General features: G+C 35.9%; 1 protein-coding gene across 1 annotated transcript in view; it reads right to left on the bottom strand.

Moving 5' to 3' along the window:
• DECR1 (2,4-dienoyl-CoA reductase 1) overlaps positions 1-18,346 on the bottom strand; it is a 41,128-nt gene that overhangs the window by 15,169 nt on the left and 7,613 nt on the right. Inside the window, exons 2-5 of the mRNA XM_017538058.2 lie at positions 13,319-13,521; positions 11,050-11,107; positions 10,850-10,936; positions 8,982-9,129 (exon numbers count right to left, since the gene is read on the bottom strand). Of these exons, the coding sequence (XP_017393547.1) occupies positions 8,982-9,129; positions 10,850-10,936; positions 11,050-11,107; positions 13,319-13,521 (496 nt within the window). The remainder of the gene's footprint in view (positions 1-8,981; positions 9,130-10,849; positions 10,937-11,049; positions 11,108-13,318; positions 13,522-18,346) is intronic.

The raw sequence follows: 18,346 nt of genomic DNA, 5'->3' as shown, positions 1-18,346 counted from the left end.
AAATTCCCAAATCACTTTACCTTTACCTTATCTTCAAAAAACACCAAAAGGTACACAGTTGCTCTAAGAAATTTAAACAGATGAGGTAGAACTATTCTATCAAACAAGATGACTCTAGCAAAAAGTGATATTAAAAGGATACTAATACAGCCTTAATAAATTTCAACTGATAACTAAAAATGTGTTTTAAAATATTCTTAGATGCACCCACTGTTCTAGAAAAAACAAAATTTCTGGGCACAATACAAATAAATGTACTCATGTGGTCCTATTATACTTGAAGCAACATACGCCTTGTACTCACACTACTGAACAAATAAAAGCCTTCTGCTATGCTCTAGTCTTCCCACTTCTGAAACAAGGTGCATTGGCTTCAATTCCAGTTGATCATGTCAATGACTGGTCATCTTTTACCTCTGATAGTAAAGTTGAAGGACATAATTGAAAGAAGTGTTAAGTATGTACTCAACTCACCTTCCTTTTGTAGGTCTCCAAAATGTTTCACTGCATAAGCAAAGCACCACCTTTGTGTTCAGTGTTGAGTTAGGAAACAGTGGGAAAGGAAGGGAAAGGCTTTGTAGGTGGGGCAGAAGTAATGTACCTTGATGGATAAAAGAATTTCTAATGGATGGAAATCTGATGGAATAGGAGACTTACAACATGAAACAATAACCACAGGTAGCATGTTTTTAAGTGCTAAAGCAGGGGACCCCAACACCCAGGCCCCATGATGGTCCATGGCCAGTTAGGAACCAGGCCACACAGCAGGAGGTGAGCAGTGGGTAAGCCAGTATTACTGCCTGAGCTCCACCTCCTGTCAGATCAGCAGTGGCATTAGATTCTCATAGGAGTGCAAACCCTATTGCGAACTGCGCATGCAAGGGATCTAGCTTGCACACTCCTTTTGACAATCTAACACCTAATGATCTGAGGTGAAATAGTTTCATCCCAAAACCACCCCCTGCCCCTTCCCCTGGTCTGTGAAAAAAAAATAGGCTTCCATGAAAATGCTCCCTGGTGCCAAAAAAGCTGGGGACCACTATGCTAAAGTGTGCATACTAGCCTCTGAACTGGTAATCCTTCACTGAGGAGTGGACTAGAGCTAAGAATGGAGACTCTATGGCTCAGGGAAAGAATGATTCTAAATGAGGCATGTGTAACGGAGCAGTCAAACAGGGGCTGTTACAGAGGGACATGAGACTGGATAGGCCGAGGGTGCTGCATTACAGAGGACAAGGAAGAGTAACTGGCCAAGTACAGTATCTATGGGTTTGAAAAAAGAATGTTTTCAAATTTTTCTTGTGTTTACAGTTCACAAATCAGGAACTCCCAAAGAACAGAAAGATGTTTAAAAATCTTGTATTTTCTGACAATTTAATTGAACTGCAAAAACAATATCGAGTATTTTACTAAGTTCAATGCTTCCAAGGCCTCTGGCCTTGAAAACTGTTTCTTCTTCTCTATTGACAAAAACTGTCTTTTTCTATTCTTTCTTCAGTTGGTGATTTACGTTTATTCTCTTCCTCTATCATAAGGCTGCTGGTAAGATTATTTCAAACATAATTCCTATAATACACATCCAATCCACCACTCATTTTATAAACATTCCTTCATTACTTCCTTTTTTCCTCTTTATTTTACATGATTAATCTGCCTAGATAGTTGCTTTAACTTCACTCTTTCCCTTTCCCCAACACAAGCTCTATATTGTTCAAGCTTCCTTGGGTCGCTTCTACCTTTTAGTCTTAAATTCCCTGAAGTTCTTAAAGTTATTTCTACCAAGTCTTTATATTAGTTGGGCTATTGGGTGTCCATTCACATGTAAAAAAAAAACCACATGTACATTTGTAAAGCAATTTATATTTTTCTTGAGGCTTCTACACCTAACATCTTGTTCTGTTACTAAATATTGGAGTAGTAATTTATTATCACGTCGATTTTATAGATGGAAAAGCTGAGTAATAGTAAAATATTGTAACTCACTAACTGTCCAAGTATCAGGTGTAAACTAAGTGACTGACCATGACTAAAACAAAATATCACAGTTCCTTCTTTTTCTCAACTAGACCACTTAAAACAATTAATTTTTTAATTATGTCAATTGTCCATTTTAATAGTGATAGTTAACACAGGTAATTAATAAGTCATAGTTTCTCATCTGTAAATGTGAGTATTAAAAAATTCACTTCCTATATTAAAAAAAGATCGTACATCAGTTTCTACCCATGTCTATAAATGGAAATTGAAAAGCACTTGCTTTGCAAGGTCATTGCAAGTGTTAAATGAGTTAATAAGTATTTAGCACTTAGAACAAAGCCTGATACAAAATAAGCACTCAATAAATGTTAGATGTGAAAGAAAGGGAAAAAAAGGAAGCGTTTTATGAGAAAAAAAAAGAAAGGAAGGGAAGGAGGGAGGAAGGAAAGAAGGAAGTAAACATAAGTGAAAATTTGGTTACAATTAGGTCATGTCTTTATAAATAATATTTCACTTTTTTGCTTGTTCTTTATTCCAACATCTGTTATATCATATACCTTTATTTAATACAGAACTTGTAGCAATCACTATAGAATTCTCATATGTTCTTAGGTAGAAGGAATTCTAGCTTTCTAGTATAAAGTAATCCATGTGATTCAACAGCAAAGCTAGTCCAAAATCAAGTACATCTGAGTAGGCTGTCATATTTTTTCAACAAGAAAAAAAGAAAAAAGAAAAGAAAAAAAATTTTTTAATTAGTTTTCTCTAGATGGAATCAAAATTTATTTTTAAGACAATAATAGATATGACAACATTTTAACTTGGATGTTAAGTAATTTAAGATTCTTTAAAAAAAAATCCTAATATGAAGACTATCACACTGTGTCAAACACTTATATGTCTTTGATGCGGACACAAGAGGCATCTGTTGGATTCACATTAAACTATCAATTTCACAAGGCAAGGCTGTAGCCAACATATGACCTGTTGGACAAAGCTGCCAGAGCAGGTGCAAAGGACGAGGTAACATCTGCATATAAACTTCTCTCAAATCCTAATCACTAAACTAAACAAGCACAGAAGCTAAGACACTCAATAAAAAGTAACACATGGAAACTGACAAAGTGAGCACTAAGAAAATTTCAGCAAAACAAATCCAGCAATATATAACTAGGATAATATAGCATAACCAAGCAAGATTCAGCCTAGGAATGCAATGCTGTTTAATATTCAAAAATTTATTAATGTAATTCACCATATTAACAGGCTGAAAATATGACCATATCAACAAATATAGAAAGAAGACATATTAATAAATTCAATACCTATTCATGATTTTTTTAAAAAGCTATCGAGCAAACTAGATATAGAAGAAAACTTCCTAATACTGATAAAGGGTATTTATGAAAACTTACAAGTAAATCATAATTAATAGTGACAATCTAAGTGCTTTCCTCCTATCATTAGGAGAAAATGTATTTGATTCATTCTTAATATGAGGAAAAAGGATCTTAGTTTTTTACCACTGCTATTCAATATTTTACTGAAGATCCCATCCAGTAAAGTAAGGCAAGAAAGAAAATAAAAGGCTTACCAATTGGGAAGAAAAATGCAAAAACGTCTTTTTCTCACTAACAGTATTATCAATGTATAAAATCTAAAGGAACCTAAGCTGTAATAACCATTAAGTGAGTTTAGCAAGCTCTTAGGGAAAACATCAATACATAAAACTCATCCATTGCATGTCTAAATACTACAAGAAAACAACCAGAAAATATCATTTAGAAAACAGTGCCATTTTCAATAACACCAAAAATTAAAATATTTTGGGAGAAAGTTAACAAAACATGTACAATGCCTGTGCAAACACTGCTAATAGAAATTAAAGAAGACCTAAATAAATGGCGAGAGGTACCATATTGAGAGATTAAAAGACATGATATTGTAAAAAATGTCAATTCTCCCAAGATAACCTACAAATTTATCACAAACCTGGTCAAAATTACAATAGTTTTAAAAAAAAAAAACTATCAATTCTAAAATTTCTATAAAAATGCAAAGGACACAGAAGACCCAAAACAATTATCAAAAGAAATAAAGTTGGAGGAAACATACTACCTCATTTCAGGTTAATATCAAGCTAAAGAAATGAATACATATAATATATAAAACATACAATATATGTAAAAGTAAACAAGACCATATATTATGTGTTTATATATACATTATGAAGACAAAATAATGATAGACATACAGATCAATGGAACAGAATAGTGAGTTCAGAAACCGACATATATATATATATATATACACACACACACACACACACACACGTATATACATATACCTGAAAAGTCACAGTAAAAATACAGTATAAAAGATCAAAAGTGGTACACTTGCATGTGGCACATGTTGTATATGTTAAATGATTTTCAACAATAGTCTGGGGCAATTCAATGAAAAAGAATGAATAGAGTAAGCAAAAAAATTAAGCTCAACCTTTCCCCTATACCATATGCACACATTAATTTAAAATGATTCTCTCCCCTAAATAGTAAGAGGGGAAACTATGAAACTACCAAAAAGAAAACAATGGAGAAATTACCTGTGACCTTGTGTTAGGCAAAGGCTTCTTAGATACAAAAAGCATAGAAGAAAAATTTTAACAATTCAACTTTTAAAATAGACAAAAGATTTGAACAGACATTTCATCAAGAATATATATTAATGACAAATAAGCACATGAAACGATGCTCAGCATCATTTGTCACTATGAAAATGTAAGTTAACACCACAAATGAAAAACCACTACAAAAACCTAGAAAGGCTGACGTTTAAAAAGCTTAGCTATAGCAAGCATTTGGCAAGGATGTGGGGCAACTGCAACTTATACGCTGCTATCGGGAATGCTATTGGCAATACGGTATAGCCAATTTAGAAAACAGTTTGGAAACTTAATCCAAATTTGAAATTTCTTCTGCTCATCAAAAGATACTGTTAAGGAAATGAAATGGAAAACCATAGGCTGGGAGGAAATATTCTAAATACATACTATATCTGACAAAGTAATCAGTAGAGAATATATAAAGAATTTCTACAAATGAATAATAGACAAAATAATCCAATAAGAAATGGGCTAAGGATTTAAATAGATAGTGGCTGGAAGGTAGCAAAGGAGAATCTTTGAGGGTAATGGAAATGTTCTGTCTTGATTGGGGTATGTGTGTCTAAGTTGATAAGTTTATTGAAACATAAATTTGTACACAGTTAAGATCTCTGCATTTCACTATATGTAGATTTTACCTCAATTTTAGCAAACTATTATAAAAATAATATGTTAAAATTATATTATAGTAACTAGACATAGTAGCTCATGCCTGCAATCCTAGTACATTGGGAGGCCAAGATAAAATTTCTTGAGGCCAGGAGTTCGAAACCAGCCTAGTCAACGTAGAGAAACCCCATCTCTATTTTTTTTTTTCAAAAAAGGTTGTATTATGGCATTGATTTACTTGTTACATTTTTTTAAAATCCTGTATTTAGGTTTATACTTGAGTTTTGTACCTTTTTCATACTAGTATATGAAAGAGCTTTGTAAGTTCTGAAACACTATAATGGTACATAAGTATTTCTGCTATGGACTAAATGTGTGTGCCTCCTGAGAATCCAGATGTTGAAACTGTATTAGTACATTTTGATGCAGCTGATGGACATACCTGAGAGTGGGCAATTCACAAAAGAAAGAGGTTTCATTGCACTTACAGTTCCACATGGGTGGGAAGGTTTCACACTATGAGATCCCTAGCTATGTGTAGACATCAAAGAAAGGCCATCTAAGGACACAAGGAACAGAGCCCTCACCAAAAACCTGACCATATCTGTTGCTTACACCACCCAGTCTGTGGTAATTTGTTATAGCAGTCCACACTAACTAAGACAATTATTTATGGCTGGGCATCGTGGCTCATGCCTGTAATCCCAGCACTTTGGAGAAGCCAAGGCAGGAGGATCACTTGAGATCAGGAGTTTGAGATCAACCTGTCCGACAAAGCAAAACCCCATCTCTATTAAAAATACAAAAATTAGTCAGGCATGGTGGCATATGCCTGTAATCCCAGCTAGTCAAGAAGTGGAAGAATCACTTGAACTCAGGAGGTCGAGGTGGCAGTGAGCTGAGATCACAACAAAGGGAGACTCCGTCTCAAAAAAAAAAAAAAAAAAGACAATTATTAAAGTCACTTCAACAAAATAATTTTCCTTTCTGTCCTAAAATTACTTCTTCTGAGGTTTAGGAAGTACAGTACTTTTTTTTCTAACAATCTAGGATTTGATGGAAAAATTCAATATTTATCCTATCCATATCTTTCATGCTCAGACTCTTAAAACTCTGTATTAGTCTCTCAGTCTTTTGTGATTGCAAGGTCCCTCAATTTTTTAATAAAATTGGGTGGTCTTCTCCATACTACTATTTTTTTTCATTTTTATACATTAGATTCTAGTGAGGAACAAACCTCACCATGATACTTTCAATATCCTTCCCAATAAGGACCATCTATCTATTTTTTGACCTTTGTAGCTGTGAGAGTTCACTCAGCTAATGTCTTTGGAAGTTTCCTAAATCTTTGGTTTGTTTATAATTGTTCATTTTGCATCAGTGCTGCCTGACTAATTCTAGTTTCTCTGCCTTTCCTAAGGCCACTGCCCTCTTGATCCTCAGTCGTCTGCTGTCCCCTCTGAGTCACCACCAATTCCTGCCCACAGCAAGTGAGCTTCTGTCTTCCAGCTTCTGGTACCCTTGTGTTCTCTGCTCTGACTTCGTAGATATCTCACCTTGGCTGACTTCCTAGATGCCATCATCTAACCTACTTCTGATCACAGATAACCACAGACTGCTGGTCCCTGAGCTGACTTCCAGGTTTTACACACACTAACACGCTTGAATTCCTTGACTGCCGATGCAGTACTAGAACAAATCCTTTAACCATGTACTCCCCTCAGCCCAGTGGTCCAAGTTCTCCAAACTGTCATTTTATAACATCAATAACTGACAGGAATCTTGGAAGAATAAAAACTGGCTTCCATCTTTTAAAAAGATATCTAATCTATTTTTAATGAAGCCCATAGAATTTTAATCCAATGTGATGAACGAAAATAGATCAGAGTCTATGTTAAAATGAAAGACAATAATGAGGAAAGAAGAAAGAGTCAGACAGAAATCGAGGGTCACAGACATGAGTGAGGGAAGAAATAAGAGACAATGAGGTAAAGAAGGACAAATAAATGAAAGAGACTGAGATGAAGAAAGAAACAGAAAACCAAAAATGAGGAGCTGACAGAGGCAGAGCAGTAGAGAATGAAATTGAGACATGAGCAAGGGGTAGGGAAAAAGAAAATCAGACAGGGGCAGAGACACAGGAGGGATACAGAGACCAAGGTTCCCTGGGCAGAGACGGGAGGAGAGAGGAATCACACTCTTTCCTTTCTCCCTTCCCACTCATCAATCTTCCTGCCCTCCCACCAAAAAAAAAACAAAACAAAACAAAATCAAACACTTATCATCCAAACTCCAAATATAAATCATATCCTCTATGCTGTCATGGAAATATGTAAGCAGAAATTTCCATTTCAATAACTGCATAGAGAAAGGATAGAAGCTATTAGTGTGCATATGTATGCACACACGTGCACAATCACACACACACACACACACACAGCTAGTGCCTCTGTAGCATCCCGCTGTCTGCTCCTACAACCTATCTCAAGCAGGTGCTAGGATCACCTGTGCTGCACAAAAGAAGAAACTGAATCTCATAAGGCAAAGGTTTCTAAACCAGAGAGAGGAACCTGGCCAACTCCATTCCTTCCTTCCTCCCCTCAACCCTCAAAGGTCATCCTCTGAGGAGCATGAGAACTCTTCTTCATTTTCCTTGTTCAGAATACTCTCCACCTAAGCTGGGAAATACCCCATCCTTCAAGTTCCCCAAATTATTCAGGGACAGAGTCTTGTCCTTCTCTGTGCTTTGAGAATGAGTATAGGGCCTGCTATACAAAAGTCATTAGTAAGTGTCTGTTAAGTGAATAAATGTATGCTGGTTCTAGATACATATGAATGTACACATACATACATTGACTATGTTTACCATTCATATACATATGAACTTCTATAAAGAAATTCATTCATAATACTAACAAAAATGTTCTCCTAATAAGTTCCCTCTAAATCTATTTTCCCTCCAGTGTTCTTATTCTCAGTGGTATCATCATTATCCAAACTCTTCACCCCATCTGAAAACACTCTCATTGAAGCAGTAAGGCCTGTTAATCTTATCTTCTAAATGTCCCCTACTTTATTTCCCATCCAATCAATCACATGCTAAAAGAAAAAGCAAATCCTCCTGAATGGCTTTCCTTCCATTGTCCATCTTGTTGTCAATAACCTTTCCAATCAACTCACATTCTTTGTTCCGGCCTTCAATGGAAATCCATACAAAAATACTTCCCATTTCTTTCAGAATTAACATTAAACTCCTTATTTTGCTATTTAGAACTTCCCAATTACACTCCAAACCACCTTCCCAAAGTCATTTCCTACTCCTTTCCCCATCTCTAATGACATCAAGTTTTTCATCATTCCCTATGTACTTATGCACCTCCTCTCCACCAAGCCTCCAGCTACAGGCATTCATGTGTCCTTTCCCTCCTCCTTCTCCACATCTAGATCTTTAAACTTTCGGCTTAAATTGCATCTTGTTCCTCAACCTGATCACTGACCCTAGGGAGAGTTAGTCATTCCTGTCTCTGGATTGCCAATGCACTTGAAACATATTATTTATTACTGCTCAAACCGTAACACATGATAATTATTTAACTATCATTTTTCTCCATTACGTTGTGAGTCATACAAGTGTAGACTGTCTCATTGACTTTTAAAGTATCACAGAGCTTAGCACAGAACCTTGCACATATAGGAGACAAATAAATATGAGAAAAGCAAATAAACATACCTTTCTGTGCTTTAATTAGTTGTTTTCCAATTTCTAGTGTCATGAAGGCTGTGCCATTTAGAACTATGTCAGTTATGGTTTTCCAAGCATTAGGAGAAAGTCTTTCAGTAGGAGAAATAAAATTTCCTGCTGCATTGTTGATCACAATCTAATAAATGAACAAGGCAAGTACAGAAACTTTTAGATGAGGAAAAACATTTTCCCTGCAGGGTTTTTGTTTCTGAAATGTATTAATAGAAATAATACAATAAAGTTGAAGTTCGTAGTTACCTACAAAGCAATACCATGAGATCTGGTAGTCTGAGTCTGTGAAAATCTCCTTGTGAGGTACCAAATTTCAGAATCCTAAGCCATCTTTAAATTAGGATAGACTCTCTTGTTAAGAAAATTAAGGCTGGGTACAGTGGCTCATGCCTGTAACCCTAGCACTTTGGGAGGAGTTCAAGACCAGCCTGGGTAACAAAGCAAGACCTCATCTCTACAAACATTTTGTTTTAAAAATTAGCCCAGTGTGGTGGTGCATGCCAGTATTCCCAGCTACTTTGGAGGCTGAGGTGGGAGGATCACTGGAGCCCAGGAGGTCAAGGCTCCTCTGAGCTGTGATTGTGCCAGTTGCATTCCAACCTAGGTGACAGAGCAAGACCCTGTCTCTAAATAATTAAATAAATAAATAAAATTTTAAAAGTTAAAAAAAAAAGAAAATACAGATTAAACATATTTACAATGTGACTGCATTTGATTTCAAGAAATCTCACGAAATGCCTTTTTGTTTCTGGTGTCATTTTAGTCTAACTTAACCAATGCAACTTGTGGTTGATGATCTATTTACCATCAATAAAGATTCTGCCTAGTTCTACAGGAGATTCAATGTTTTTGGTATCTCTGCAAATATCTGTAACATAGAAAAGTGCCCTTTTTGAGACTACTAGAACAAATAGCTTCTTTCCAATAAATGTACCAAGCAACAGCAAAATATTAATGCATATTTCAGGTCTTAAAAGGAGAAATTTTTAATTTCTTATAGTTTTTCATGTTTATATTGTTTTCCTTCACTGAGGATGATAATCAAAAGTTATTAGGAGAAGCAAAGAGCTTGAATCATTTAAACTCAATGCTGTGCTCTTGGATGACTGCTCTTGCTATTTCATAATCTTATTAAATAAAGTGAAATCAAGTTTGTTTTATGATCAATCATAGATGGATTCTTTAAGTATTTCTGAAAGGAAGTTGTGTAGCAGTCTTCCTACTCTGTTCGATGCTTTAGCAGAGCTGGCATTTTCCTAGGGACAGAAAATAGGTGCTTCTCAACACAGCACTTGCACATATTGAGGTAGGAGGTGGGCCTCAACTCTGGAGGCAGAGCTCCATCACAGGAGCAAATTAAGGACTAGTTAAACCATGTCCTGGATGAAAGCACCCCCTCTTTAGACATACCCACCAATGCACCATGTTTGTTTACCATTGCCATGGCAATGCCAGCAAGTTACTTCACCTTTCCATGGCAATAAACTGACGAATCAGAAGTTACCAACCCTTTTCTAGAAATTTCTGCATAAACCTAATTATAAACATGACTATAAAACTGCCTCTCAACTGCTCTGCCCAGCACATTGACTACGGGGTTGCCCTGCTCTGAAGGAGCAGTCACAGATCCATTCCACTGCTGCTGCTTCAACAAAGCTGTTTTCTACTAGTAGCTCAGCCTTGAATTCTTTCCTGGGTGAAGGCAAGAAACTTCCCAGTCTAAGCCCCAGCTTGCAGCTTCCCTGTCCTACATGTGTATCAATATTTTATTTCCTTTGTACATGTTGGTGGATGTTATCAATACTAAATGTCTTGCCCTTTGACTTCATCATCACTACACTTACATTAGGATGTCCTGCAACTTTGATCAGTTCTGACACAGTGTTTTGAACCATATCAGGATCCCTTACATCACACTGAATTGCATGAACCTGCAAAATAACAAAAATAATATGATATTTTCCAGATTGCTTAAACCAAAAGTATGAACAAATTAACTGAAATGTTATAGTTCCTAAATCTAAATTATTGATTTTTAATGTACCTTATTTCCAGTTTGAGAAGAAATTTCTTCTGCAGTGGCTTTCAAAACATCAATCTTCCTAGAAATAAACACCTTGTATGACTTCATATTATATTTTTCAGTTTCATAAATTGAATAATACAGTGTAAAGAAAAGCATTTCTGAGAACATATAGACTTTATTTACACACAAAAATCAATGTGAATTTTTTCTAAAAGTAAAATTTAAATCATTTTTCTGTATTTGATACTAATTTATTAGTCACTTTTAAACCACTTAACAATATCTACTCATAAATTTAAATTATTTCCTTAATAAGCCAGCTTTACAAAGAAAATACATTTATGGTATAATGTAAGTAGGTTTTGGGCTAAATTATGGTTTCAAAGAGTCTACATTTATTCATGCAGTCTCTCATTCTACAAAAAAGATGAATAAAAATTATGAATTATTAAAATGAAAATATTTTAAAATGCTTAAAAACATTACAATGTGCCAAGCATGGTGGTTCACGCCTGTAATCCCAGTACTTTGGGAGGCTGAGATAGGCAGATCACCTGAGGTCAGGAGTTCGAGACCAGCCTGACCAACATGGAGAAACCCCATCTCCACTAAAAATACGAAAAATTAGTTAGGCGTGGTGGTGCATGTCTGTAATCCCAGCTACTAGGGAGGCTGAGGCAAGAGAATCACTTAAACCTGGGATGCAGAGGTTGCAGTAAGCCAAGATCACACCATTGCATTCCAGCCTGGGTAACAAGACTGAAATTCCATCTCAAAAAAAAAAAAAAAAAAAAAAAAAAAAAAAAAAAAAAACATATATATATATATATAAAACAATGTGAAAACAAAAATGTTCTGGAGAATCTGAAGTTGCAAATGACACAGTGACTGTTGTTTGGATGACCACTTGGCCTACCAAAAATTTTACACCATTCAAAATGGTGAAAGAGTGAATTTTTAAACCAGTCTCTAAAGCCTCAGGCTTACAGTTATAGGGTACCAGAATATGCCTAATAAGAAGAAATTCCTTCCATCTGGTCTTACCCTTCCTATATTCATCACAATAATAGATATTTTGAAATATCTATTTACCTTATAGAAAATGAAAGTACTGGCCGGGCACAGTGGCTCACACATATAATCCTAGCACTTTGGGAAGCCAAGGTGAGCAGATCACCTGAGGTCAGGAGTTCAAGACCAGCCTGCCCAACATGGCAAAACCTTATCTATACTAAAAATACAAAAATTAGCCCGGCGTGGTGGCTGGTGCCTGTAATCCCAGCTACTCAGGAGGCTGAGGCAAATGAATCGCTTGAACCTGGGAGGTGGAGATTGCAATGAGCCAAGATCGCACCACTGCACCCCAGCCTGAGTGACAAGAGCAAAGCTCTGTCTTTTTTTTTTTTTTTTTTTTTTTTTGAGACGGAGTTTCACTCATGTTACCCCGGCTGGAGTGCAATGGCGCGATCTCGGCTCACCGTAACCTCCGCCTCCTGGGTTCAGGCAATTCTCCTGCCTCAGCCTCCTGAGTAGCTGGGATTACAGGCACGCACCACCATGCCCAGCTAATGTTTTGTATTTTTAGTAGAGACGGGGTTTCACCATGTTGACCAGGATGGTCTCGATCTCTTGACCTCGTGATCCACCCGCCTCGGCCTCCCAAAGTGCTGGGATTACAGGCTTGAGCCACCGCGCCAGGCCTGAAAGCTCTGTCTTAAAAAAAATTAAGGAAAGAAAGAAAAGAAAATGAAAGTACTGCATCAATTATCCCGGCATAAAGTTAATTATTAATTAAAGTAGTAATCATAATCATTCCCACTGAAGACAAAGCAACCTTCATGTAGTATTTTAAAAATAATTGCTTTTTTTGAGACAAGGTCTCACTATGCTGCCCAGGCTGGTCTCAAATTCTGGGCCTCAAGCAATCTTCCTGCCTCAGCTTCTCAGCATTACAAGCACGCACCATCCCACCTGGTTCCATGTAGTACTTTTTAACTTCATCTTCATGTACAGAAAAAGAAATATTCTACCACCGAGTTGGGGAAATTCAAGTAATGAAAATTGTGGATGTTTACCCAAACATCATCAGTTCCACAATTTTCATTGTTTCTTTCATCTCGAACAGTACCTAACTTTTTCTAGAAAGATTTATTTAAAGAATATTTCGAATATATCACATAAGATTAAGATGCAAATCAAACAACTCTTGGGAATGGTGGTTTCAATACTAGGGCACAGAACAGTTTCTTCAAAAGCGTCACCAATAGAATTGATGTGACGGACTTACCGGCTGGCTATCACGCACTGAGCACCCAGGCTGGACAGAAGAGTCGTCATTCCTTTACCAAGGCCAGTGCCTCCCCCAGTAATGAATGCCACTTTTCCTTGAAAACTATTCGGTGGTAGCATTGCTTTTTGAAGGGGTGAAAAGAATTTAGACTGCAAAGCTTCAGTATTTTGATATAATACTTTTGTCCCATAACTGAAAAACTAAAAGGGGAAAAATGAATTGAAATTTGCACACATATATTCCAAAGAACAGAGGAATTTTTTAAAACATGCTCTTGAATTTAATAGTAATCAAATTCTTGTATTAACACAAACTCACTGCAAACACATTGGCATTGTACTCAATTTTATTCTTTGCTTTCTGGTTTAAAAAGCACAAGCCCTGGAGCAAGACTATATGCCACAGAATTTTGTCCCAAGCTGTATAACCTTCAGCAGGTCATTTAAACTCTCTGTGCCTCAGTTCCTTCATCCACAAAATAGGGACAATAAAATAAATATGGCATTGTGAGGATTATATGGGTTATTTAACCTCGCTGTGCCTCAGTTCCTTCATCTACAAAATGGGGACAATAAAATAAATTTCTTCATATGGCATTGTGAGAATTATATGAGTTATTATAAATAAAGTACCTAGAGCAGTGTGTAGCATATAGTAGACACTATAAATGCTGTCATTATTATCTGCAGGTGTTTTGCTTAAATTTAATTTTTAAAAAACTAACGTAAAGCATTTTTGTCTTTCAACAAGAATAATCTGGATGAAAATCACTTTCTACCTTTGAATCACTGAAGAAAATTGTTAAAAATTATTTATAAGGTTTATTAAATCAAATGCCTTTTCCCATTCTGGCTTCTGGCCACAAAACATAAAACAAAATACTTCTGTTATTTACTTTACATGGGGGAAAAAATCAATCCATTTTGGGGGTAAAAATATTTCTATTACCCTATTTTACATGTAACAGCTTATACTTATATTACATGCGAACATTACTGCCATTCACTCACATTTAATCATAAAACAAACTTTAGGTATTTAATACAATGAACAATAGGAACTAATATTCATTAAGTAGTTACCACCTGCCAGGATTGCATATCAAACTATTTAATCTTCCCAACAACCACAAGAAATAGGTATTATTTTTATCCTATTATACAGAAAGGGCTCAGAGTGATTTAAAAAATTGCCGGCCGGGGGTGGTGGCTCAAGCCTGTAATCCCAGCACTTTGGGAGGCGGAGGCGGGTGGATCACGAGGTCAAGAGATCGAGACCATCCTGGTCAACATGGTGAAACCCCGTCTCTACTAAAACTACAAAAAATTAGCTGGGCATGGTGGCACATGCCTGTAATCCCAGCTACTCAGGAGGCTGAGGCAGGAGAATTGCCTGAACCCAGGAGGCGGAGGTTGCGGTGAGCCGAGATCGCGCCATTGCACTCCAGCCTGGGTAACAAGAGCGAAACTCCGTCCCAAAAAAAAAAAAAAAAAAATTAAAAAAATTGCCAAAGTTGCAGAACCAAGGTTCAAACACAGACTGAAAGGCTCCTAAGCCTTCTCTGATAACAAGCTCGCATATTCCTCTGTCTATTCTCTAAGCTCTGCTAAGCTTAATGATCACACCAGGGAGGTTATGTGATATTCCATTAGGTCATGGTGGCAAGATTAAAACTCCAGTTAAAACTCCAGAAGCTACAATTTCCTTTCAGAATGTGCCTGTAAGCTAAATAGGCTGTCATCAGTTGATTCAGGGTATCTTGAAATTTATCATAAAGAAAGAATAAGAAATGTGGTCAATGATTTAGAACGAGGCTGTTCATCAACTGGAAATTCCACAAGAAAATGTTTATAACGTGATGTTAAACGAAAAAAAAAAAAGAGAGAAACAAATATACAATATGTTTTTAACTACAAATAAGAATATATGCTTAGAAAAAAAAGAATAGAAGGAAATAACAATAAGTACTAGGTTCAATATTTACCACAGTCCTCAAAACAGCTCAATATGGTAAATTCTATCGTTACCCCTATTTTATAGATGAAAAAAATTACTGAAGCACAGAAAGGTCAAGTAGCTAAACTTTTAAAGATAAATAATAAGAAGGAATAAATACTTAAATCCAATATCTGTCTGACTTCAGAGTCTACCCATTACTTTACAGTTATGGCTAAGTGATGACATTACAGATAATTATTTGGGGATTTTTTTGTTTCATTGGTTTTTAGCAGTTTCAATATCTATCCAATACGTATGATTAGATCTTTGTAAGCAGAAAAAAAAAAAGTTATTGAAAGATAAAACTTGAGATCATGTATAAAATAACTGAAGATAAATTTGTAAATCTTGTTATGTTCCATGCCAGTCATCATATTTATTTTAGCTTGATGTTGACAAAGCATTTTCTTTTCATATCCTTTTGCCAAAGCATAGTAATCCAAGTAACTCTACAATAATCTTTTTCCACATCAGTGGCAGTTTTCCTTAAGGCTGTGACCTGCCTTCAGAACTATTACATTAAGATGATGAATCAAAGTTTACTCAAGTAGATGGTAAATTTGTCATTAAGTACTAATAATGAAAAAATGTATTCTAATTTTCTAAAGGCTTTACCATAATTTTTAACTTTTTAATGTTAATGTGTATAGGGAATTTGACGTGGGACTTCATGAAAATAATTAAACAAGACATTTGCATACAAACTTTCTTTTTAAATTTATTTTAAAACATTTCCTCAACCTCCTAACTGGTAGAGAAAAGGATATAAAGGTAAAAACATCACACATGATTCCTAGTGTTTATAATGTAACAGGTTATCATGTGGCACTGTTTTATTTATCTTATTTGATCTGATCAATACTGACCTTATGATTCCACTTCCCCACCAAACCGAAGTGAAGAAATTGATATGCTATTTTAATTCACATTACCCTCTAACAACACACAGCATATGTGTCGATATAAATTCAAGGCATCTTCTCTTCCTAAAAGGAAGATGCTCATTTCAACATTAAGACCCATCAAGAAGATCAGACCTCACAGGATCACATCATATTCAATCCCCCATTTCTAAAAAGAAGCATCCTTAATAACATGAAACAGTATTTTGGCTTGGTTTTTTTTTTTTTAATTATAAAAAGTAGACACAAAACAGGCTTTTAAAGATTTTCAAGTCTTGTTTTGTGGTGTTTAGAGATATAAGTTGTTTTCAAAAATATAAATAACACCTTTCATATCAAGATTGAATTCTCTGGAGATGTTTAATGACCTAAAATTCTTAAAACTTTCTAGTCTTCCAACTTTGACAATACAGAATTACTTTTCAGTTACAAGCTCTAAATCTCTCCCGCAAAAAAATTAGCTATCACCCACCTTCCTCACCACACTCATCATTCTCCTACATCATATAAACAATAGCTTCCTCCGTCATGTATTCCAAAATTACAGCACCTAAACTAATGAAACATGATCACACTTTTAGTCTTCAAAATGACAATTCTGAGAGTCTTGACACTGCACCTTCCCCTCAAGGATAAGGACTGTGTATCAATGAGATACATACCTAAATTACTTAAGTATATTGTGGCTAGTCTAAAATGTCTAGGGTAAATACCTCAAATAGAGGTAGATTAGTGATTCTAGGCCAAATATGTTTTGTCATCCTGCCCAATGTTTTTAAAACTTGAGCCAACATTTGGTTGGCCAGACTCCAATTCCATTGGAAAATGCATGGATACAGACATGTAGAATGTTACATGAATATATTATTGAAATCCAGCTCTTTGCCACTGTTTTTAAAAATTAGTCATTTCCAGTGACCCTAAATTATGACATCTTAAAAGTTAGAATAAGCCCAAGAATAGAAAATCTAAATCATCAGGCTGGGCACAGTAGCTCATGCCTGTAATCCCTGCACTTTAGGAGGTGAGGCGAGTGGATCACCTGAGATCAGGAGTTCTAGGTGGGATATTCTACTGGATGTTCCAGTGCAGAAAAGGACAGCCTTGCAAAATGAAGAACTGTCTCACTCCAAATGCCAATAGTTGCCCTGCCGACATTAAAATAACAGTAACACACCCAAGGCTTGCCACAGGCCTTGTTAACTCATGCTCCACGACTGTGTGGATTGCTTAAGCACATCTGCCTGCTCCTTAACTTACAGCAGGGCACTGAACAGAGGCCACTGATATTCTCAGGTTCTGCAAAGCACAGATCTTGTTGCCACAGCAACTTGAAGGTAAAGCTGAACAAATATAAAAGAAAGTGCCTAGCTGGACTCCAAGCTCTAATGGCCAGGCTGAATTATGCAGTTGCCAGGAGCAAGAGAGGAATTACATTTTTAAGTAATGATACATTTTATAGCAGTGAACATGAGTCCTTGAAAATGTAGGCGCTCTGTGCTATAGGGTGTATATCCCATTTTATTACAGTACTTATCTGTCTTCAGTTAGATGCAGACTGAACAGATGCCACCCCAATACTACAAAATAAAAAGAGATGAAATCACAGAGCTAAGAGGCAATTTGATGGTTTCAGCCATAGTCTTCAGTCCTGCCTGCCTCTGATTTGGGTCATCTCTTATTGATCCCCTATTCATGTTAACCAAAACTATAATGACAATCTTTTTTAAACCAAAAATTAGAATCTCTGCTCTTGCAAAGGGTTTGTTTTGAGAATTTGCTTACATAAAATAGTATTAGGGATAAACATGACATTACAATGGATATAGAGTTCATTCATTTATTCCTTTTAAGCAAGTGTTTTTTGAGCATCTATTATGTCCCAGGCACTGTTCTAGACATGGCAGTACAGCAATTAAAAAAAAAAAAAAAAAAGAATATTCTACCCTCAGCAAGATTATCCTTGGAGGAATGAGGGATACGGAAATTAAGTTAAATATGTAATATGTTGAAAGTTAATACGTAGTGTGAGGAAAATAAGAGAATGGGGTAGAGCATTGCTATGTTAAATAGAGTTGTCAGCAAAGGCCTCATTGAGAAGGTGACATTGGAGGAAAGACCTGAA

This window comes from Cebus imitator, unplaced genomic scaffold (assembly GCF_001604975.1).
Source record: "Cebus imitator isolate Cc_AM_T3 unplaced genomic scaffold, Cebus_imitator-1.0 Scaffold109, whole genome shotgun sequence".
NCBI classification, from domain to species: Eukaryota; Metazoa; Chordata; class Mammalia; order Primates; family Cebidae; genus Cebus; species Cebus imitator.
Note: the sequence above shows the minus strand (reverse complement) of the source record. Positions and strands in the feature narration are given on the sequence as shown.